Below are 23,041 nucleotides of genomic sequence, written 5' to 3'. Positions count from 1 at the left end.
GTGTGGCTGGAATACTGAAAAGTTACGACCAGCCTCCGATCGCAGTAAATTCGAGGCCAGCCTAGGCAATTTAGTGAGACTCTGTCTCAAATTTTGGAAAAGTTGCAGCTCGTGTAGCGCAAAGCCCTGGATTCATCCTCAGCACTGCCAAATACAAATCAGTTAGAAGGGGAGTGAAGGCTGAGACAGAGTGAGCGTTTACCTCGCGTGTACGAAGCCCTGGATTAACCCCCAGGACTTCAAAAAGTGACAATTTTTTTTTCTCGAGACAGGGTTTCTGTTTAATCCTGTCTGTCCTAGAACTCACTCTGTAACCAGGCTGACCTTGAATTAACAGAGATCTGCCTGCCTCTGGCTCCCGAATGCTGTCATTAAAGGTGTATGGTACCATCACCCAGCTTTAAAACAAAAAAGAAAAAATCTTATGTGGGAAAGCTAATCCAGCTCTGTTCGTTGCGCGTTCTTAGTAGTTATGAAACACAGACACGTACTCAACACTGTGAAATTCTTTTTTGTTTCTTGAGATAGTGTCTCTATATAGCCTTGGCTGTCCTGGAACTCACAGAGATCCGCCAGCCTCTGGCTTCCAAGTGCCAATCGTCGCCAAATACTATAAATGACTTTCGTTTCAAGCAAAGGTGGTCTGTCCATTTCATCACATCCCGAATTAGACCTAACGCTAGGGCTCCAATCTTGTTTACCAAGAAGTTTAGTGCTGGTGGAGAAAGCACAGTAGGACAAAACTTGCACGCGGCCGGGCACCGCCTTCCTCCGAAGCCCCGCCCCGTCCATGGGGCAAGGAGCGGAGGGGTTTCCATGGTGATCGCAAACAAGGCTCCACCCGGAGGGACCGCTACGGAGTTGCAACCCCTACAGCCACCATGATACCCCCCGCAGACTCTCTGCTCAAATATGACACCCCGGTGTTGGTGAGCCGGAATACAGAAAAACGGAGCCCCAAGGTATGAACATGTCTCAGGAAATGCGAGATCCTACAAAATCCCGTGGGGAAAGACATCCCAGGTTTGAGGATCTCTGGAATTTCAGGAGACAGATTGCTAGGGCTGACAGCCAAGGGAACTTGGACAAGGATGGAGGTTGGGAGAAGACTACAAGAAGCCTAACTGTGACCCTAGAGGACAAATTTAAGATGAGAAAGAAGTCACATGGAAAAGATGAGGCTTGTGGTAGTGAGGTCCAAGAACAGGTCTGGTTGTGACTTACCTATGTCTACACAGTCAGAGCAGAGGCCTTACCACCATTCTAGAAACACCAGTTCAAATACAGGGACAGAGCCAGACATATCCCTCGTGGTCTTCTGCGCTCCTGTTTATTTAGAGACCACAGATGAGGGAAATAGGCCGGAAATGGGGAAAGCTCGACAAGAGACTGAGGCAAATCTGGAGGGACTGGACTGACTCACCTGTTTCTTCTTAGGCTCGGCCACTGAAAGTCACAGTTCAGCAGCCTGGACCCTCTGGTGCAGGCCCACAACCACCCAAGGCCAAGCTGCCCTCAACTTCCTGTGTCCCAGATCCTACCAAACAAGCAGAAGAAATCTTGAATGCCATCCTGCCTCCAAGGTAGAGAGAGAGGGATGACTGGGAGAAGGTTTAAGCTCTTGGCCCCAGAACATAGGTGTCTCCCTGTGTTTTACCTTGGATTTCCCCTAAGCTTTCTGGAGTTCATGGAGTCTCATATGGCTGGATGCTCATAGCCAGGCAGGCACCCTCTAAAACCATGCCCTCCACGTTCTGAGCACTCTCGTGACTTTAGATGTCTGCTTTCACAGTTGGGTCTTCTTAGCTCAGACCTGTTCCTCCTAAACCCCCTTCCCGATACTCTGTTTCTTTGGTATCTCCATCAAGATTCCTCATAGAGAGTTTAATCCCAGCACTCTGCAAGACACAGGAGGATTGCCTCAAAGTCAAGGCCAGCCTGGACTACAGAAGGAGTACTAGACTGGCCAGTGCTACATAACAAAGTGTGTCTCAAAAGCCCGTAAATGTTCAATAAGGCTAGGCCCAGTGAGCTCACCTTTAATACCAGAACCCAGGAGGCAGAGGCAGGAAGAGTTTGAAGCTAACCTGGGCTACACAGCCTCGCTAGAACTCTCAGAAACCTCCGCCTAATGGGCTTATTTATGTCCACAACAAAAAAGCTTTCTCTTGGATTAAAAGAACCAGAGAACCTGTGAACTTCTCCAGAGATGGAGGCCGAGAGAGAGAGGTGTCACGTATGAGTGGATTCTCTCCCACCAACATAGAAGCTTCTCCCTCTCTTGCCATTCTGCCTGCAAGCCCGTCATTGCAGAACTCGGCTGTTCCTCCAGCACAGAATTCATCATGGGCAGCCATTGCAAGTGCAGCACTTTAAGAACCTCCATACTCCCAACATACACAAATGCTTCCTAGTGGCTTGCACGAGGTTTATGGTGTTCTGTGTCTTCACCATAAGCCAGTGTAGGGGGGTTTCCACCACATTCTCCATTCAAATCAAGCAGCATGACCACACATCTGTCCTCAACATGCTAGGCAGGTATGACCTGGAGCAGAGGGTTGTAGTCTCGTGGAGAATAGAGAGTGCCCATCTGCCCAACAGTAAGGTATGTGTCCTGTGGAGGCTGCATAGTGGACGTGGCTCAGGAAAGAGAGGGAGGCAGAAGTGACAGGATGGCTATGCTGCCCACCCCCACTCCCTGCTCCTGCCCAGGCAGAGTTCCAAGGGCCCTCTGCTCAGGTCTGGTGGCTTGTATCTGTGTCACAGGGAGTGGGTAGAAGACACACAGCTATGGATCCAGCAGGTGTCCAGCACACCCAGCACCAGAATGGATGTGGTGCATCTCCAGGAGCAGCTGGACCTGAAGCTGCAGCAGAGGCAGGCCAGGGAGACGGGCATCTGCCCTGTGCGCAGGGAACTCTACTCCCAGTGTTTTGGTGAGTAGCCTTGGTGGTGTGTTTGCCACACACTCTCTACCTCCTTCTAGCCAAAAGCCAAGCCCTGAGTATTCCAAATGATCCCCACCCCCCATTCAGAAATCATCCCTTCTCCTTCTGCCTGATTTCCCTACAACTGCTAAGTCTACTCCCTTCCATTCCTAGCCTAACCTCTCCACCTCAGCCACTCATCCATCTTTCGTGGTCACTGGGGTGCCTGATCCCTCACGGGGTTTGGTTCTTATTTAGATTTAGATTTATTTGGGTGTGGGTGTGCATGTGCACACAGGCATGTTTTCATGAGGGCCCATGTGCATGGCATGAGTGTGGAGATCAGAAGACACCTTGCAAGAATTGATTCTGGGGGTTGGGGATTTAGCTCAGTGGTAGAGCGCTTGCCTAGCAAGTGCAAGACCCTGGGTTCGGTCCCCAGCTCCGGAAAAAAAAGAAAAGAAAAGAGAAGAAAAGAAAAAAAAAGAATTGATTCTGTCCTTCTACCAGGCTGATTCTAGGGAATGGCTCAGGCCATCAGGCCTGTCTTTACCTACTGAACCATCTCACTGTCCCCTCCCCTTGATGGGTATTTGGAGTAAGGTAAGAACTTCCACTTTAGCCAGATATGGTGGCATATGCCTTTAATACAGGCCCTCAGGAAGTAAAGGCAACAGATCTCTCTGGCTTGAGGTCAAGCTGATCTACATAGTGAGTTCCAAGTTAGCCAAGTCTACCTCTAAAAAACAACTTTTAACTTTGAGTCTTTTTTTTTCAAAGATTTCTGTAATAAGTCTATGCTAATTTTGTAAAGACAGGGTCTCAATATGTAGCCCTGGCTGGCTTGGCCTCACAGAGCTCTGCCTGCCTCTGCCTCCTGAGTGCTAGGGTTAAAATAAAGGTGTGTCATTGCTCCTGGCATAACACTTTTAAAAACAGATTTATTTATTTTATGTCTGTGAATGCTCTATCTGCATGTACACTTAAAAAAAAAAAACAAACTCCGCTCAGCCCATATTCCAGAACAATGCTGCTGTCATTTGTACTTGGATGATGTGAGACTTGAAGACGTGCCTGATGTGCCCACTGAATGCTGATATCAATGGCTACCCTCTGCTCCGTCACCCTAATGCTATGGGCTCCCAACTGCAAACTCTCCCAACCTCTCAGGCAGATTCAGATTCAGCACACTGGCTTTAGCCTGCTAAGTGTGAGTGTGGCTTGCCCTCCAATTTGGAGACTTATAAAGGGAGAGAAGCAAGTTCTTGACCCTGCTGCTCTTAGTCCCAAACCAGTCTAGCAAAGAGGAGCCGATCCCCTCTCCCCTCCTTCCCCACAGACAGGGTTTCTCTGTGTAGCCCTGTAGACCAGGCTGGCCTGGAACTCAGAGATCCGACTGCCTCTGCCTCCAGAGTGCTAGAATTAAAGGCATGCGCCACCACTGCCCAACTTAACAGCAGCATTTTTAAACACCACCGTTTGAGAATGCTAGTTCATTCTATATCTGCTTTGTGCCTGAACATGGAAGCGAGGGGGACCAATTGCCACAAACACACCTGACGCTCTAGTCCCTCTCTCCATGCCAAGCTCACTGATATGCTTCTTCCTTTTCTTTCTTTCTTTCTTTTTTTTTTTTTCCCGGAGCTGGGGACTGAACCCAGGGCCTTGCGCTTGCTAGGCAAGCGCTCTACCACTGAGCTAAATCCCCAACCCCGACATGCTTCTTCCAAGAGGAGTGGCTGTGCGGCCTTTTCTTTGGATCGTGGAAAGCACCCTGTCATAGGGCCTTCTTGTAAACCATATATTTGGTTTTTGGGTCTGCTGTGTGCATATGTGCATATGTGCATATGTGCACATGTGCATGTGTGCATGTGTGTATAGTCATGTTCGAACGTGTGTGCACAAGTCAATGTCAAACCTCTTTATCATTCTCTGCTTCTTCTTTCAAGATAAAAAAAATTAACAAAACAAAACAAACAAAAAAAACCAGCCTTATGTGTGTGGGTGTTTTTACCTGTGTATGACATCTGTGCAGTTCTGAGGAGACCCAAAGAGCACATTGAATACCCTGGAACTGTAGCTACAGATGGTCGTTAGCTGCCAACCACGGATTTTCTGGAAAAGTAGTCAATAATCTTAACTTCAGAGTCATCTCTCCAGCCCCTCTACCTTATTTCTCAAGACAGGATCTTTCACTGACCCTGGAGCTCATTGATTTAGCAAGACAAGCTGGTGACCATCGCCAGGGAACTTCCTGTCTCCACCTCTCCAGGGCTAGGATTACATATGTGTGCCACAGCGCCTGTCTTTTTATATGGGTGTTGGGTGTCCTACCTTCACCAGTGTCATCGTCGCAGATCCATGCCTCTGAGAACATACCCTAAGTCCTTCCCCAGAGTAAAGGTGGCTTGCTTTAGGCAAAGTGCACGCCCTCTCATCAGTGACTTTTGTCTCCCTGTGTGCATGTTGGAAGATGAGCTGATCCGGGAGGTCACCATCAACTGTGCAGAGAGAGGACTGCTGTTGCTGCGTGTCCGGGATGAGATCCGCATGACCATCGCTGCCTACCAGACTCTGTATGAAAGCAGTGTAGCATTCGGCATGAGGAAGGCACTGCAGGCCGAACAGGGGAAGTCAGACATGGAGAGGAAAGTGAGTGGGGTCAATTGTGTTCCCATGGCTCCCAAACTCTTCTGTAAATCTCAGGGTGTGCGGTTGTCATTGTAACCCTGAATTCTGGCCCCCAGGGTATCCTCCACGCTAATACTGCAAAGCCTCAGTGAGGCGTGGTCTTGTCTAATTCACTCCATGTCAGTCACTGACTTCCCACTGGGTGGCAGTGCATACCCTGGCATTGTCTTAGGTTGGGCTGTTGTGTCCCAAGTTGCCTCACCCAGGCTCTTACAGCACTCATCCACTTGGGGGATGCCCCAGGATGATGGCCATTCTGTCTTCAGATTACAGAACTGGAGACAGAAAAGAGAGACTTGGAGAGGCAAGTGAATGAACAGAAGGCGAAATGTGAGGCCACCGAGAAGCGGGAGAGCGAGAGGCGACAGGTGGAGGAGAAGAAGCACAATGAGGAGATCCAGTTCCTGAAACGGACTAATCAGCAACTGAAGGTAAAAGGGGCCCAGGTCCAAGCTCCCGCCCACAGGGGCCAAACCTACAGATCGTTTCCCACCCGTGACTTCATTTTTGGAAGTAGTGGCGACTCAATGTCGTGAAGAACACTAGGCAGATATTACACCCCTAAACTCCATCTCCAGCCCTCCTTTTGCCTTTCCTTGTTTGGATGTTTGGAGACAGGGTCTCATGTAGCTCAGGCTAACCTTTAGCTCACATCCTTCCTTTGGGATTACAGCCAAGCACACCACGCCCAGCTCTCCTTTTTCTTTTAAAGAGTTTTTAGGCTTTTTCTTTTTTTTCTTCCAAATCTGTATGAATGTTTTGCCTGCATGCTCACACACCCACATATGTGCTTGATGTATCCCCTGGAACTGGAGGGATGGTTGGTTGTAAGTTACCTCGTGGGTGCTAGGAAACAAACCCAGATCTTCTGCAAGAGCCATGGGTAGGTACCCTTACCTGCTAAGCCATCTTTCCAGCCCTTCTTTTAGTTTTTCAGTTGGAAACAGGACCCGAGTTTCCTAGGCTTTCCTTGAACTCTAACCCAGGGAGGCCTTGAACTTCAAATTCTGCTTCTGCCTTTCCAGTAACAGTGATTACAAGTCTCTGCCCATGGCTTTTAAATGTTGGCCCACTTGTACTGCCAAGGAGTAAGGGAAGCTGACTGGGGCTAGGGTGTGGCTCCTTTGCTACATTCTTTATGCCTTTAGTTGGGAAGGAAGCCTATTCTCAGCAATAAAAGTACCTCAGCCTGCCTCTCCACTGTAGCGCCATCTCATGCCTGCCAATCCGTTTTCCTCCTGGGAAGAAGATGCTCATAACCAGAGAGGATGCAACAGTGTCTGTCCCCTCAAGCTGGTCACTGGAGTCTTCCTCCACAGACCAGGTCTCCTCAGCAGGCTCCAACAGGAGTGTTATCTACCCCACCCCCACCCCATCTTGATGCACTGTGGCAGCAGAGGCTTTTGAGGGGAAGTGTATGTGGGAAGCCCCCTAAGTGAATGCCAGAGGAACCCAGCTATAGGTGGTTTTCCTCAGCCCAACTAAGGAGCTGGGAAAGAGGGCTGGGCAAGAAAAAGGAATTGTTACAGGCTGCAAAGGCTGAGCCCCAGGCAAGCAGCACTGCCTATCACAGAGCAATTCCCCTTCCCGCCCTCCTTCAAGACAGGCTTTCTCTATGTAGCCCTGGCTGTCCTGGAATTGTAGAGCAGGCTGACCCTGAACTCAAAGATCCAACTGCCTCAGCCTCCCAAGTAAAGGGATTAAAGGCTACAGGACAATGTTTATAAAGTTATTGGCCACTCCCAGATATGCTGAGCAGAAGCTATAGGGTTTGTGCCCAACAGTGCACGTTTGTCGAGCCTCACTTCTAAATATGGAACCTATAAGCAGCTCCCTCCTCCCTCCCTCACCTAAAGCCAAAATTCTTGTGCTTGAGATAAGGCTCTGTATGAGCCATCAGCGGGAGATGAGAGATTTCCATAGTTGCTGGAGACTTCCCCAGCCAGATGCAAACTGTTGACTCGGCAGATTCCAAAGCTGGTTTCTTAGTTCCAACAAGAGAAAGCTGAATACCTTAGCATCCTTCTACCATCCAAAGGCAGCCTTGAAAGCCCAGGGTGAAGGATTCTTTACAAGCAAGTTCTTTGATTGGCTCAAAGCTGCCCTACAAAGAAAAGTGTTTTCAGTCCGCAGGGTAGACCTTAAGGGTCTGTCCACATATCACTGCACTAAATCACTATGCTGGCTGCTAGAGGGAGAGAGTAAATAACCCCCGAGTGTCCTAGCTTTTCCTACTCACTGGTAGCAATTTCCTCTAATTGAGTGTAAAGTTGTCACGGCGGCTGATAATTTGCTGTTTTCTAAGACTTCTGGTCCCAGCAGAGCTCCATGTACTAACCCAGAGAGGCAAATGTTTAACCTAGTGGACATACCCAGGCTTAAAGGAGCTATGGAAAAACCACTATTTCAACAGCTTTTATTCCATTTCCCTTTCTGTGCTATAACACACTGAGCTATCATCCTATCAGTTTGTAACAAAATCATGCCAAACCTGAATCCAGCTGTTCTAGAAAATACAGAGCTGGGTCAGAAGAGGGGATGCTCAAAGTGGCAGCCTCTGGGCTATTCCTCAAGGTGTGAGATGCAAATATTAATGGGGTTTTGTTCTTGTGTTTCAGGCCCAACTGGAAGGCATTATCGCACCGAAGAAGTGATAATTTCCACATGGGTCTCAGCAGGCCCCTTGCCCCATAAGCCCATTGTAATAAAAAGCCAGTTTCCTCAGTGAACCAGCCATCCCCTCCCCAGTCCCCACTCATGCGATTGTTAGAACTGTTGTCCCCGTGTCATGAAACACCTAAGGTCTGGCGCCAGGGTCCTGGCTGGGTAATGGAAGGTGGTGGAACCCTGTCCATGTGTGGTTCATAAATTGGCTGGCCTGGGTCTTTGTCACCTCACTAACTTAGGGAGCAAGTGTTTCCCTAAAGAGACACCTTTGCACCGAGTGCAGTTCCCAGCTCACTGGCCCCACCCCCCCATGTCACCTCTCTAATGTAAGCTTCAGCACCTTGTTTTGGAGTTTGGTTTTAGACTGTATCATCTCATTCCCAACTACCAAGTCAGCAGGACCCTGTCCTTAGTCTTTTTGGCTCCAAGAAGAGACAACAGCAGAGTCAAAGCCATGCTCACTGAGAGGTACGAAAGTCTAGGTGTCTTGAGAGCTGTCTGCACCCCAGATCCTCCTCCTGCTGGACAGCAGAGCCTGACTCCACACTCCCTAACTAGCTAGTATGAACAGCTGAGGAGGTGGCCACCTCACACGGAGCTCTAGACAAGACTGGACTGAAGGCAGATTGTAGATCCAGAAGACTTAAATTACAGACAGATCTCCACTAGGGGAAAACCCAGGGCGGGAGAGGATGAGCTCGGTGACACCCACCATTCAATCAAGTGACAAGGAACTGTTCTTATACTGGAGCTAACATTTCCTTCCAGTTGGTAGGAAGGCCTCAAGTCCACAGTAGCCCTGAAGGGGGGCCAGAGGAGTTCACTCCTGGGCAGCTCTGACCTCCAGCCCAGTCTAAGCTTACTGCAAGGCCTCTGAACCCCAAGTGCTGTTCTGAGTTGACTGGATCCCAACACTCAGACCTCATACTAGAAGTCACATCTTGGACCCTCACCCAGTATCCTGAGGAATTAGGTCACCACTAGCATAACCTGCCTATGAAACAATGTCCCTGTGGTGTGCTGGCTTTGTGGGTGGTGCAGGAAAGCATATGTACCCTAACAAGCCAAAGTTGCTGGATCCCTCCTCATGTCTCCAAGCCTCACCTGAATGTCTCTGAAGCACTTGTGCTTTGTACACTCTAGGCCCCAGTGCCACTTAGTAGTGTAAGAGGAACACCCATGTCCACAGACACACACAAGAGGGTCAGTCACATGCTGGAGGAACTAAGGGCCAGGCCAAGTGTTTGAGAAACTCTGGGGTTGAGGATTTCCTGTTGCCACTAGAACTGGGGTACGCCCTCACCACTGGGCTTCCCAAGTGTGCTGTGCCTTATAGATGCCACCTGGGCATGGGAAAATAAACACAGTTCCTACTGGCATATTTTTGTATAATTTAATAAACAGCTTTCTAGCTGTTACTGCTTCTGTCTGAACTTCTTATGTCTGTGTTTCTGTCCCTCTGAGTCATTCGTCTTCTTTTTGTTCCTGTTTCTGTTTTTCACGTTGTGTGTTTCATAGTAGCGCACACCGACTTTTTTGGATTGTTGCTGCCGAGCTGCTCTCCTCCGCTGCAAACATAAAAAAAGGAAACCAGTCACACACTGACTGACGGTCATGAGACAGGAACCCACTTCCGCCCCTCACCCTGCCTGTGCAGCTCCCACAGCAATGGAAGCAGAGTTGGGGGACTGTCCACTTTAGACCTGAAGAGCAACAGCAACTCTCACTGGCCCAACCCTTGTCCCTCTCCCCAGCGGGGCTGCTTCAGCTCTGCTCAGCTCATTCCCAAAGCTGTCCTTGCTAGGGTCAGCCATCTGCCTGCCTCACCAGCTCTACTCTTTGTGCGTCACCTCCCGGAAGTCACCCAAAATCTTCCAGTTCTTCAGGCCAATAGGACACAGGTGTGAAGGTGATGGCCTAGAACTCCTGAAACCTAAAACTTAGACTCAAGGACCTTCATTCCGTGGGCCACGTCTTGACTCAAATTACTTCCATCAGATCGCTAGCATATGGGGTTCCTAGGACTCCCAGCTCTAAACTCTCGTTTGAGAAAGAGCAGGTTCTGGGAACTAAACTTTTTGGCTGGGTAAGATAGCTTACACCTGCAATCCCACCACTTGAGGTAGTCAGGGATAAGGGAGCACCCAAGTCTGAGGATAACCAGGGCCTGCACACCGAGACCCTGCCTCAAAAACAACTAAACAAACCAAAGTGGCTGAGAAGCTCCACTCCCAGGACCCACCAAGCTGCCCTCTGAGCTCCGGGTGCTCAGTCACCATGGTGATGCCCGCGCACACACACACATGCATACAAAATAAACGAAACAAACAAACCTTAAAATGGATTTCCACTGCTCTTTTCTTGATTTCTTCCCCCATGACAGGGTCTCACTGTGCAGCCCTGGCTGTCCAGGCAGCCTTGAGCTTACAGCCTCCGCCTGCCTCTGCCTCCCACTGCCTCCCATACTGGGACTAAGCATGGCGGGCATGCACTAGCATGCTAGACTTCTACCTTTGTGCCCGTATCTCATCAGAAGGAGGAGGGTACTTACTTCCTTACACGTCAGCATCCTCTGAGTCTTATCTGAAGGCTCTTCTTCCACCTGTGCATTCCACTTCCTTGCCCTTTTGGTGGGTGCTGGACACAAAAGACACACAAAACACAGGAGGTTAACACTAGAGACTACTGTGGGAACAAGCCCCATGTAAGGAGCCAGAGAGGAGCAGGGTTACAAGCAGGCCACGGTCACAGTGGGGCTCAACCCGCATCATGTAGAAACTATCGGTAACTTTATGAAATATCTGTGGTGGTTTGGATGAAAATGGTAACAACAGGCTCATGTTTGAATACTTGGCCGCTAGTTGATGGTACTACTTGGAAAAGGTGTTATGTCATAGAGGTGGGTTCGGAGGCTAAACAACCCCAGTGCACTGCTTGTTTGGTCCTGTGCTATCCCCACAGCAATAGAAAAGTCAGACAGACCTCCTGCCTCCACTCTTCTGCAGACTCTTCTGTCTGACTCTGAAGCAGCATTTCTAAGTCATCAACTGTATCTTTAAAAATGTGCAGAACCTCAAGTGGAGAGTTCAATTTGCATGGTAAGTAGAATGTGGAACCAGATGCTAGGTACCTGCCTGTATAAAGGAAATTATCCCAAAGCTACAAATCCTATCTAAATGGTTCAGAGAATTGATCTCACCTGCATCACTGACTTCTGCAGACGCTTTCTTCTCTTCTTCATACTTAGCAAAAACCTTTTCACTTAAGTCTTTGGATATTCTGAAAAATAAAAGCAAAATCACACAGCTGCTCCTTTTTAACTGATCTGAAAATGCCAATCTGGAGAGGTGAAGAAAAGGAAATTCCGTCAGGTTCATGGTGATTGCCGGGTGACACAGCCAACGACTAGCCATTTGTACAGCTCCTGGTTAGAATACTAGGTAATCAAGCCCCATGTGCTTCAGGTGGCTGAAGATGAGAAGTTTACAGATTGTTCTTTAAAGCAACCATTCCTAGCTCCCTGTTCAGACTGGGAGACTGGGACTAGAGCTAGGTGGTAGAGCACTTGCCTGACAGACACAGGCCCTGGCCTCTGTCCTAAGTACTTTAAAACCCTAACGCCAAAGCCAATGTTCATGGCAAGCGAGAACAGAACAGGTAAGCGAATTAGTAAGAAGAAAATGTTACCTGATGGCAGAGAACTTTTTAGCTTTGGCTTTATTTAGAAACCTCTGGTACTTGGCAATCTTCTCATCTAGGGCTCTGATCACAGCTTTGGTGTCATCTTCCACGGGCCCTCCCCGCGTGTCTCGGGAACACTCTTCCTCAGCATCCTCTCCTGGCTGCTCCTGCTCCTGCTCCTCCTCCTCCTCAGAGCTTTCCAGATCTTCCAGGTCTGACAAGTCCACGGGCACCAGGTCGTCCACGGGCACCAGGTCGTCCGCAGAGAACTGAGGCCCTACATTGATTTTACCAAAGTTCTGGCGAACCCGTGCGAGGATCTGTTGCATCTCTGAGTTTTCATCCTGGGAACAGCCTGCTTCTGGCTCCTTTTCAATGACAGAGTCTGACCTTTCGACTTCTGTTTCTATGGTCTCCTCTTCTGGGTTGTTCTGCGTTGTTTCTGTGGTAACTTCCAATGGTGAGGAGGGTGGGAGCTAGCGAGGACCAAAAGATGTAGGAGAAGGGAACACAGAATCAGAATAGGAGAGCCATGCTTCAGCTGCTACCGGCTCTCAGATAAGCAGTCCTCCTCTAGGATCTAAGCCAACAGAACTAGACACAGCAGCCAGCACTATAAAGGAGCCTTTCATCTTTATAAAGGACAGAGCTGTGGCTTAGGAGGAAGGGAACCGACCCAACGAAACCAAGACAGTGGTGTCCTCCTTGGGTATCAGGAAAAAGGAGACAGAGAAGTAACATAGAAAAATGGAAGACACAAATCCATAGAAACTTTCCAAGACACTTTCCATAGAAAGTGGAAGCCAGGCTAAAGGGGTACCAGAAAGTATAAGGAGAGATGTGGGGAGGACAGAATTCAGAATGAGCTCTAGAAACCCTGAGATGACTGGCCTATTGTAGGTATTCATGCAAAGTCAGCATGTGCCAAGCTTTCCTCAGCATCTCACATGTGGACCATTTTATGACCCAAACTCACACAGTGACTCTCCAAAGTTGAGAGTGGCTGGGAAAATGCTAAACAAGTCCAGAATCCATAAAATGCAGGAAACTGCAAAAAGGTTTGTACATTTTTGAATTGGCTTGGCAGGTAAAGGCACTTGCTGCCCAATCTGACAACCTGAGTTCAACCCCCAGAATTCACATGGTGAAAAGTGAGAACCAACTCCCCAAAGCTGTTCAGATCCTCACAAATATCATGTACATGTCTGTGATACACAGGCATAGGCACACGGGCACATAGAAACTAATTTTAAGTTTGTATATTTTGTAGTGATTTCTAGATTTCTTTTTTCTTTTAAGATAGGGTTTCTCTGTGTAGCCTTGGCTATCCCAGACTGCACTCTATAGACCAGGCTAGCCTAAAACTCAGAAATCCACCTAACTCTTCCTTCCAAGTGCTGGGATTAAAGGTATGAGCCATCATGTCTAGCGATTTCTAGCTTTCTGAACTTTAAGAAATTACTACTTCACCAACAAGAAAAGGAGGATGAAACCAAAAAAGATACAAAGGAGAAACACTGAATAAGGATAATTGTGCTTCAGAGTTAGATCTCTGAGGAGGTACCTGTTCCTCAGAAGCCTTCCCTAACTTCCACTCACAAGTCCTCCCCTTATCCTGGCAGAGTGCTCACAGTACCCTCAATTCCCATAACTTGGCTATATTCAAGCACAGTAAACATACGTTCTTGGCACAGAGGCCTAAGCCCTCTGGACACCCCCCAGAGCTGTGTCGTCTTCCATATGCACAAGCTCACCCGAATGGAAGGAAGCTAATGTGCTACAGGCGGGACTCTAGCTGACTTCACATAGGACCTGCTTACTAGAAAGATTCAGGCCACACCCACAGTTTCACCTCCAACCTTTGGGGAAAGAAGAGGGGCCTGAAACTGAGCTGAATCCTATAGCCACTGATTCACCTACATAATAAAGAACTCCAGGATGGTAAAGACTCTGATATGTCTACCCAGTGCAAAAACAGAAATTGCTGTCTGTAAAAGTTAAGTCTGGTTCTTCCTCCCAGCCTGATTCTCACAGAAATAAGATTCAGACTCAAAATATATTTACAAATACCTTGGCCATATAACTAGGCTCTTCCCTGACTAGATCCTAACTTCACATAACTCCAGCCTCCAATTTGTCACATGGCTAGTTACCTGTGCTCAGATATATACATCCATCTCACATCTTCCTCGGTCAATCTCCTGTACTTGGCACTATCCCAGAATCCTTCTGTCTACAGGATGGCCCACTTGCTATTTCCTGCCTAAGTAATCAAATTTATTATTGGCAGGTGCCATAGCAACAGACACAAGATATTTTCTCTACAGCTGTCTCTTCCCTACCTTGCCTAGGCATGGCTTCCACTGAGCTGCTCTGACCTTTAGCTATTGTGGTGAACTGGTCATCACAGATAAAAGTACTTTGCTGAGTTTCTCCTCAAGCAAATCACACCCCAGAGCCTTGAATTTGTAGCTGATTTAACTGTAATGCTAAGGGGGAGCAGGCTGTGGGACTCAAGTCCATGATTTGTGGGGTCTCCACTAATTCCAGAAGTTAAAATCAGAACCTCCTTAGAGTCAGAGACCTGCAGAAGTGGAGTGGACATCCACTGACGTATCTGATGTCCACCACACACATGTACTTATCACACACATGTCAGAGACCTGCAGAAGTGGAGTGGACATCCACTGACGTATCTGATGTCCACCACACACATGTACTTATCACACACATGTCAGAGACCTGCAGAAGTGGAGTGGACATCCACTGACATATCTGATGTCCACCACACACATGTACTTAGATTGCACACCTGACCTCCATGCCTCACTAGAATCTTAGTACATCAGGGCAGGGACCTGACTGCTTTTCACAGTGGCCTCTCTGCCACAGAGGGCTAGGAGCTCTACCCTGGTTGTTGAATGAATGGGTTAATGAGTGAATGCACGATATCACTTACAGAGCACAGAGAGAGAGAGAAACTGCTGTACTTGGTTCTGGTTTTCGAGAGAAGATGGAGGAAAGCCAGATGTCAACCTCAGGTGCGCCCAGTCTTTTTTCCCCGCCTAAGACAGGGTTTCTCTGTGTGTCCTTGGCTGCTCTGCCTCGATTTAGGTGTGTGCACCACTGTCACCTGACAGCATGCTAAGTTTCTTTTTTGTATATAAGTACACTGTAGCTGTCCTCACCAGAAGAGGGCATCAGATTTCATTACAGATGGTTGTAAGTCATCATGTATTTGCTGGGAATTGAACTCAGGACCTCTGAAGAGCAGTCAGTGCTCTTAACCTCTGAGCCATATCTCCAGCTCTTAGGCTGTTTTTAATGCTGGAGAAAAATACCCAAATGGAACCAACCACCTTGCTTCAGTAAAGAGGTATTTCCAGGAGAAGACCAGAGCTACAAGATCCCAATGATGGAACACAAAACCCCAAGCCATCACTTCCAGAGACCCCGCTGAATTCTGAAAAGGACCCTCGAAACAGGAAAGTCAAGTGTTTTGAGTCCCAGGCCAAACTACCATCAGGGTAAAAGCCACAGGGGCATCAGGCAGTTCCCTTCTGTGTCCCAGTTCAGTCCCCAAGCCCAATCCCTCCTGACCAGACATTATCAACACCACTGCTCCCCAGCCCATGAGCTCCCAGCTCTCTTTAGAAAAGGGCTCCTAACCACTCCCTTGTTCTTTCTCTGCGGCTGTGGTTGGCATGAGCAAAGGTTTCTTTATGCATGAACTTTGGCAATACCTATGCTCCCACAGAAGACAGACATTTAACAAATATTAATGTCTTCTTCTCTTCCCAGCCCAAAGGCTGGCATATGCTCTCTTCTGTCTTACTTCTGCTCACTAGTCTCCAATGCTTTTCAGCAAGTCTCTACAATGGAATGACGCACATGTCCTAAATGAGACGATGCTCCATGAAGGTAAACAACATAAGTCACATCATATTAGGGTCACTGGACCCCACTCCAGGACTTGCATTCCCCCTCTTCTTACCTGGGGAGTGGTCGGCATCTCTGCGTTGGGAGGCTTGACAAAGAAAGGGATCCGGCCTCTCTGCCAGTCATTGAGCACCATCTTGCTCACGGTCAGCAAGTCAGGCTCTCCACCCTGAGAGACAGGACAGACTCTCAGTTAAACCCACAGGACAAGAGCTCTTCTGGATGAGGGAGGGCCATCTCAGTTACTCTGTTCCTCACCATCCAGCTGACACAGTTCCTGTCACTCTCACAATGGCAGGTCCGTGAATCCCAGTGACAATCCCCAAAGACACCAGCTCACCTTCAGTAACTTCCCGGTGCGGAGAGCTAGTTTCTCGAGAAAGTCTTCAGCATTCTCCCAGGACTCAATCTTGTATGTCTTGCTGATATATTCTGGCTTTGCTCGTTCAAGGACAGCACCAATGTGGTCTTGAGGAGCTTTAATTTTTTCAACTTGAACCTAGAGAGTGATAAAAAATGCTGTGTTCAATTCTTTTGCAGACAGGAAAACTCGGTGACTTTTATAAAGTGAAATACATTTCCATATCACAAAGTGAGTGGGGCTTTGCTAGTCTGTGATAGTTTGGCAGGGGGAAGGAACACCCTTGGAAGCTGACCACAGTCATGGAGCCCAGAGATCAACTCTAATCCTGCTTTACCACAGACTGCGTGCGGCCTCCACAGACAGTTTCAACTTGGAATGCTCTGTGTTACTCACTGGCAGGAACGGTTAAGATGCCTGCTACTCCCAGAACCCAGAACACAAAAAGCAATCCAAGAATTTCAGAAGGACAGGGAGGAATGTGCAGAGGACGTATGCTGGAAGCATGGTTATAGTTAAGGGGAACCATTTAAGTTTTCAGTCATATTCAGAAACTAGTGAGGAAATGACTGGGCTCCAAGATGACTCAATCCATAAACCCATGAAGATGAATTATCACTAAGCATAAACAAGCCCTGTTTCCCTTCGGATCCCATGTGGTTACTGCATACTGCTGTGGGATGACACTGACCAGATATGCCCACAGCCCCTTAACCTCCTGAGGTAGGCTGAGTGGAAAGGAAGCTGCTCTGTTCGGCATCACGTTTCCACATCTGGTCAGGCAGGCTAACCCCAGACTGCCTTCCGAACAAGGAGTGGCAAAGGCACTCAGGGATCCCCACAAATGAAAACAGAACTGTTAGGGACAAATACCCACCACTCCTTTGAGAACAATGTCGGTCTCTGAGTCCTCAGATGGGTAAACCACACCAGGGCAGTCGATCAGGAATATACGGCGCATCAAGGTAATATATTGCCAGACCTGCAGACAGGAAATTCTAAGTTTGCCAAAGTCAAATACTGGGAGCTTAATCTGGGAGTGAAGACTAATCTGTGACATTGCCATATTATACTAGAAAGGAAGGAAGGGAGGGAGGGAGGGCCAGAGAAAAGCAACCTGCTGAATAATCAGGCCAGAGTCTATCCTTTACTTAGCCAAGCGTGACAACTTCCACCAAGCACAAGCTAGACATCCATCACTAAGAGTCTAAGAGGCAGGATTTCCAGTTGGTATTGTGCAAAACTGTCACAGTGAACCTCTCCAAGTCTTTTTTTTTTTTTTCCTTTTCTTTTTTTTTTTCGGAGCTGGGGACCGAACCCAGGGCCTTGCGCTTGCTAGGCAAGTGCTCTACCACTGAGCTAAATCCCCAACCCCCTCTCCAAGTCTTAAAAGCATTCAGAAACACAAAGCTGCTAGCTTCTTTGCTACTAGGCAGAACCATGCTGTTCCTAAAACTCTCTCTGTTACAGCTGCTGACTTCTAAATACCAGAATCTATCTAAAGACCAAGTTTTCTTTCCTTCTTAACCCGGACACCAAATATTCTTGGGTCGGTGTTATTAAAGCAAAAGGCTGGAGTTAGGGGATGCAGGAGTGGCTCTTTGGTTTAGAGCACTTGCTGCTCTTGTAGAGGACCCAGGTTCACTTCCCAGCATCCACACGCCAGCTTACAGTGGTCACAGTGGTTCTTTAGTTCTAGGGTATCTGGTGTCTGTTTCTAATCTGTTGGCAACAGGCATGTACACAGTGAATATAAATGCAGGCCAAACACTTATACACATAAAATAAAATTAAATAATCTTTTTTAAAAGGAGTATAGGGGCAATTTACAAAGGAATTAAATATAGGCCATTAGCCAAATCATACCACAGCCAACTACTAGCATACAAGGCACAATCTTGAGAAGCAGACAGGGACTGGGTACCATGTTCACTGTAGAACACTTGCCTAGCATGTGTGTGAGGTGTCCTGGGCTTGATCCCCAGTATTGCTAAAGAAAGGAAGGGGACAGGAGGAAGGGAAGAAAAGAAGGGAAATCTCCATGTCTTTTTTTTCTTTTCTTTTCGGAGCTGGGGACCGAACCTAGGGCCACTGAGCTAAATCCCCAAACCCTCCATATCTTAAACAGTCAAGTCTTCATAGAAACAGAATGTAGAGTAGAACTCATACATACCTTTGTTTCTCCTGCAATTGGGGCCACGTTGCAAACTTTCTTGGATCGTAATGTATTTATCACAGAGCTCTTGCCTACATTTGGATAGCCAATGAACCCAACACTGATTTGTTTCTTGTCTGTGTGCAACTGTGAAGAAAAAAAAAAAAGAAAGAGGAGAAAAGACTATCTATATACCTGCTTTAGGCTGACCAGACTGTTACTTGGCTAATGGAAGGACTACTATAGTTCAGAGCACTTAACTCGTCCTGATTCTGAGTCTCAACACAAGCCAGCCTCACACTGCAGGAGATGAACGTCAGGAGCGAGCCATGACCTCAGGCGCCCATGTAAAGCATCTCTGCTGTAGGTTCACAGCACGCAGATCAGGAAGAGACAGCTTGTCCATCTCCTCATCACAGTGTATCTATCTATCAGCAGCTACTGTAGAGACATCTTTAGGGAAGGAGCCTAAGAAATGCCCACTGGAGACATGTGTGTCTGACCATGGCTGGAGCAGAGCAAAAGGCAGGTGTTCAAGTCCCCCCTAAGTCTAAACACTCAGCAGTGAAACCGTTCCTCTAGACCCTGCTACCCCAGGGCTCCCAGAGTTAAAATCTAGAAACTGGAAGAGTCTCTTCTGGAGACAACGACAAACTCCAAGAAACTGCCTGTGTTCCTAATTTATGCTACCCCCCTTCAGTGAGACCCACCAATGCTGTCTTGCAGTTCCCACACCAAAGAGACACCAAGAGTCTATCAGAGTTGTGGGTACTTCTGCTTTCAATTTGATACTAGTTCTCTGTTGCCCAGGGCAGTTTCAAACTCCTGAGCTAAAGTGACTTGGCGGGGAGGAATCTTGTCTGTGTAGCTGAGACTGGAAGCCCGTGCCACCATGCCTGGCATAGTACTTGAAGGCAGAGCACGGGCTGAGAGCAGCCAGTTCCTACTGGAGAGGACAGGAAACCTGGACTACCTGCTTGCCCAAGTCCTCTAGCAGGTGTCTGCCCAAATGTTAAACATACGACAGAGCAAAGGATATGAAGCAAAGGAAGTGAGGTGGAGAGAAACCCCTGTACCGGAGAGCGGTGTGGCAGCGCCCGAGTGCACCCCCTCTGAATGGCACTTTAGTTGGAAGACTAAACACCAAGTGACAGTCAGCCTGACACTGCTGTCCACAGTAGAGAGGAGAGTGAGTGAGAGACCTGTGGGGAAGATGGACACCATCAGGAGCCAACAGGAGTCTGAGGCAGGACGGCTGCTGCAAATTCAAGGCCAGCCCCAGCTACAGTGAATATGGAGTCAGTCTGCATTACAGTTCCATCTGTTCTCAAAACACCACAAAATGAAACCCTTTTCCAGAAAACAATGAGTTCAAGAGGGAAAGAGAGGGAGCCTGCATGAGAGCCATTTCTAACTGAGCTCATGGCTTAGTAGTGACAAGTGCTTATTAGCATGTTTAAGGCTCTGGGTTCAATGCCTGACATTTAAAAAAAGAGAGAAAAAAAGAGAAATAAAAAGAAAAAAAAACACCCAACAAAAAAACTAACCCTAAAATAAGTATGAATAAGTATGTAAAAAAAAAGGGGAAAAGGTTGGGGAATCAAGAAATAAATCATTAAGTGCGTGCCAACAGCATGCAGTATTGAAAGAGTAGAGGTGAGGGCCAAGAGTCAAAAGCTCTGCTTCTGGGAATGAGATAGGTGGGACGAAGTCCTGCCTTTTGTTAGAGCCAGGCAGAAGAGAAGGATCTGGCTCAGAGTGTCCCTGAAGTGATGGGTTGGCCAGCTATCCTTTGGCAAAGGCTGAACCACCAGGGGCTAGTGACCCAGCAGAAAGGGCAAACGTGCAATGAGAAAACACTTCGGCGCCTTCACCATGCAGAGCACTGCGGGTTTTTATACCTCTAGAAAACAGTGAGAAGTGAACAAAACAGTTGTTGTTTTGAGACAGATTTCATTATGTAGCCCATACTGGCTTAAACTTCTTGTTCTCCTGCTTCAACCTCCAAGGTACTGACCTGATGTTAGCAACTTCAGACACACAAGCCAGCCCTCCTATAAACTCAGCTACACCACCCTAGCAGAAGCAGCCTCCCTACCTTCCCAAACTGCCGCAGAAGCTGAATGAATGCTCCTTTCCCAAAGGGATTAGTGAGACTCGCATGGAAAGCCAGTGTTGGGTAGTCCTTGGAGAGCACAGCAACCCATCGTTTCTTAAGGGGAGAAGAAAACACGCTGGTAAATTATCGCTGGTTTGTTTACAATACTCAGAAGAATCCGAGCTGGAATTACCGGATGGCTTCATGTCCAGTGTTGCCTAGGGGAAACAGCAGCTATAATTCTTTGAGATGCTTTTTCAAGTATGACAGTTAGTGCTTTGTCTTTCCTTTAATAACTGACTACAAAACAATATTCCAAAACTATCATAACTGTTAAATGTAATTAATGCAGCACAATGGGGAAGTGGTCAGTGCCTGGCAACTGCCCCCACTAAGCCGACACAAAATCTTGCAGCTGCTTCCAGCCACAAGATGGAAGGTGTCTCTGTCCATCGTCAGTGCACATGTCAGCTCTCTCTTCAGTAAGGACATGCCAATGAGGACAGTAAGAACAATCCCCAGAGTTCGACTCGTCAAAGTCCTGCCGTTCAGAACCGTTGCACCGAGCTTGCCCTACTGGCCTCTAGTAGGTTTTAGGTCATGAGCTGAACTTACTGTTGCCCAAGTGGGAACAAGGTCACACTTATTGAGTACAAAAATGAGGTGCTTCCAGGGCTTTTCCTTCTTCAAGTAAGCTTCGATGTGAGAGGAACGAGTGCCCATTGGGTCTCTAGCGTCAAGAACTTGGACTACAACATCTGATGAGTCTATCACCTGCAAATCAACAGAGGCGGAGTCAGTCGGCTACAGTACGTACAAATGAAGGGGGCATTTAAGGGGCCCCAAGGAATTAAACTATGTCTGGAAGGAACTGCGAACAGTCTACTAAGGGGAGTGAGCAGCATCTAGTCTCAATGCCCGCTCCTCAGAATTCAAAAGTTGTTCATTTCAAGAGTATTCAAAACTTGTCAAATTTCAAATAGGAAAGCTTGCTTAGATCAAACCCATCTGATTCACAAGTACCAGGTATAACGTATGGGTTTGTATATTTTACAGAAAATTACATTTGTCTAGTTTACCTCTGTGGTCCTAGTTCCCTATTATGACTAACTTACAGGGCGTGCTTAGAGCTTTTAATGTTATTCTCTGCAGACAGTCGGTTCAAAAGCACTAGGTCAGCACTAGGTCAGGAGTGTGCACAAAGTCTTTCTTCCCTTTCCCACAGAGTTAGGCAAGCTGGCTAAGGTATTAACCTTCCCCAGACCTGTGCTCTCATTTACAGAATGAAACAGTGAGGCTAAGTAACTGACAACTCCCCCCACACACACCTTTTGGGTTTTTGAGACAGGGTTTCTCTGTGTTATAATCTTGACTTCTGGCACTTACAGAGATTGGAGTGTCTCTACCTCCCGAGTGCTGGAATTAAAGGCGTGCACCACCATGCCTGGCAATAACTTACAACTTCTTATGCAGCACTAACCGCATGGAGCACCATCCTAAGAGACAGTGTACAGAAGACTGACAGGCAATATAACAAGTGTCTCCCTCTCAAGCACAGCAGTAGCATGCACAAGACTACATCACAGTTCCTTCATGGAGGAAAGGAAGATGAGGAAAGCAGTAAGGCAGACTTCATCCAAGAGCTTCCATCGGTTAGTCACTGTGCCTGCTCCTCAGGGAACGCTGTGAGTCTTACCTTGTAGAGTTCTCCCCATATTCTTTTTGACTGCCCCTTTTTATATATCTCTTCTTGAGCTTCATTTCTAAGTAAAAAAGGAGCAGAAATGAGCAACTGAAGCACCATCAAGATTAAAGGCAAACAGTGGTAGTTGCCTGTAATCCCAGCTAAGAGCTGGTAGACAGAGCTCTGTGAGTTGGACAGCCTGGTCTACACAGTTAAGTTCTAGGCCAACAAGGACTATATAGTAAGACGTTGTCTCAAAAATTACAACACAAAGAGCCCCAAACATATCAAAGGGAAGGATATCAACATGAATTTGCAAAGTGACTGCATCAAAGCTCAACAGCAGATCATCCTGATTCAGTACACATATACAATGGAGTGGCTTAAAAAGGAAGGGCACTGCTGGGTGTGGTGGTGCATGCCTTTAATCCCTGCTCTATGGAAGCAGAGGCAGGCAGAGCCTGTGAGTTTCAGGCCAACAAGGGTTACACAGTGAGACCCTGTATCAAAAACAAAAGGGGTTGGGGAATAGGGAGCTGGAGTCATGGCTCAACAGTTAAGAAGGTTTACTGCTCCTCCAGTAACTCTCAAATGGCTGGCTCACACCTGTCTGTCTGGTCTCAAATGACCTGCTTTTGTCTCTATTGAAATGAGGTGGCAACAGCAATAAGTTACACCACTGTAGTCTCCAGTCCACATGTTTCTGTGAGACTGCCAAACCAGCCTGCACATTGTTCGAGCAATGTGAGGAAACCAGGAGTTCTCTAGCACTGACCAAGAGAAGCTAAGGCTTTCTGAACAACAGGTGGCGGCAGCTGCCTCTCTAAAGCAGGCAAGC

At 47.6% G+C, this 23,041-nt stretch overlaps 2 protein-coding genes across 3 annotated transcripts in view; one reads left to right on the top strand and one right to left on the bottom strand.

Moving 5' to 3' along the window:
• The first annotated feature begins 879 nt into the window (after positions 1 to 879).
• Dnali1 (dynein, axonemal, light intermediate chain 1) lies at positions 880 to 9,718 on the top strand. Its single transcript, NM_001031647.1, has 6 exons — positions 880 to 962; positions 1,438 to 1,583; positions 2,767 to 2,936; positions 5,401 to 5,579; positions 5,885 to 6,049; positions 8,237 to 9,718. The coding sequence occupies exons 1-6, from the start codon at positions 882 to 884 to the stop codon at positions 8,270 to 8,272; spliced, it is 777 nt and encodes a 258-aa protein (NP_001026817.1). The 5' UTR covers positions 880 to 881; the 3' UTR covers positions 8,273 to 9,718.
• The window catches only part of Gnl2 (G protein nucleolar 2), a 25,388-nt gene continuing 12,011 nt past the window's right edge, over positions 9,665 to 23,041 (bottom strand). For both annotated transcript variants that reach the window (NM_001025736.1, XM_039110345.2), the window contains 11 exons: positions 22,216 to 22,282; positions 21,135 to 21,293; positions 20,520 to 20,633; positions 18,440 to 18,568; positions 17,144 to 17,248; positions 16,246 to 16,404; positions 15,961 to 16,074; positions 11,973 to 12,442; positions 11,485 to 11,564; positions 10,837 to 10,922; positions 9,665 to 9,853 (listed from right to left, as the gene is read on the bottom strand). In NM_001025736.1, the coding sequence (NP_001020907.1) occupies positions 9,701 to 9,853; positions 10,837 to 10,922; positions 11,485 to 11,564; positions 11,973 to 12,442; positions 15,961 to 16,074; positions 16,246 to 16,404; positions 17,144 to 17,248; positions 18,440 to 18,568; positions 20,520 to 20,633; positions 21,135 to 21,293; positions 22,216 to 22,282 (1,636 nt within the window). In that variant the 3' untranslated portion in view covers positions 9,665 to 9,700. The remainder of the gene's footprint in view (positions 9,854 to 10,836; positions 10,923 to 11,484; positions 11,565 to 11,972; positions 12,443 to 15,960; positions 16,075 to 16,245; positions 16,405 to 17,143; positions 17,249 to 18,439; positions 18,569 to 20,519; positions 20,634 to 21,134; positions 21,294 to 22,215; positions 22,283 to 23,041) is intronic.

Source organism: Rattus norvegicus, chromosome 5 (genome assembly GCF_036323735.1).
Source record: "Rattus norvegicus strain BN/NHsdMcwi chromosome 5, GRCr8, whole genome shotgun sequence".
In the NCBI taxonomy this organism is placed as follows: domain Eukaryota; kingdom Metazoa; phylum Chordata; class Mammalia; order Rodentia; family Muridae; genus Rattus; species Rattus norvegicus.
The sequence above is the reverse complement of the archived record's forward strand: the minus strand, read 5'-3'. Positions and strand labels throughout refer to the sequence as shown.

What these genes read in the sequence shown, in the direction of transcription:
- Dnali1 (NM_001031647.1), top strand. Translation starts at nt 882, where the DNA reads ATGATACCCCCCGCAGACTCTCTGCTCAAATATGACACCCCGGTGTTG. An exon ending in AATGCCATCCTGCCTCCAAG is followed by an intron (nt 1,584 to 2,766) that starts GTAGAGAGAGAG and finishes TCTGTGTCACAG; the next exon opens with GGAGTGGGTAGAAGACACAC. An exon ending in GGACTAATCAGCAACTGAAG is followed by an intron (nt 6,050 to 8,236) that starts GTAAAAGGGGCC and finishes CTTGTGTTTCAG; the next exon opens with GCCCAACTGGAAGGCATTAT.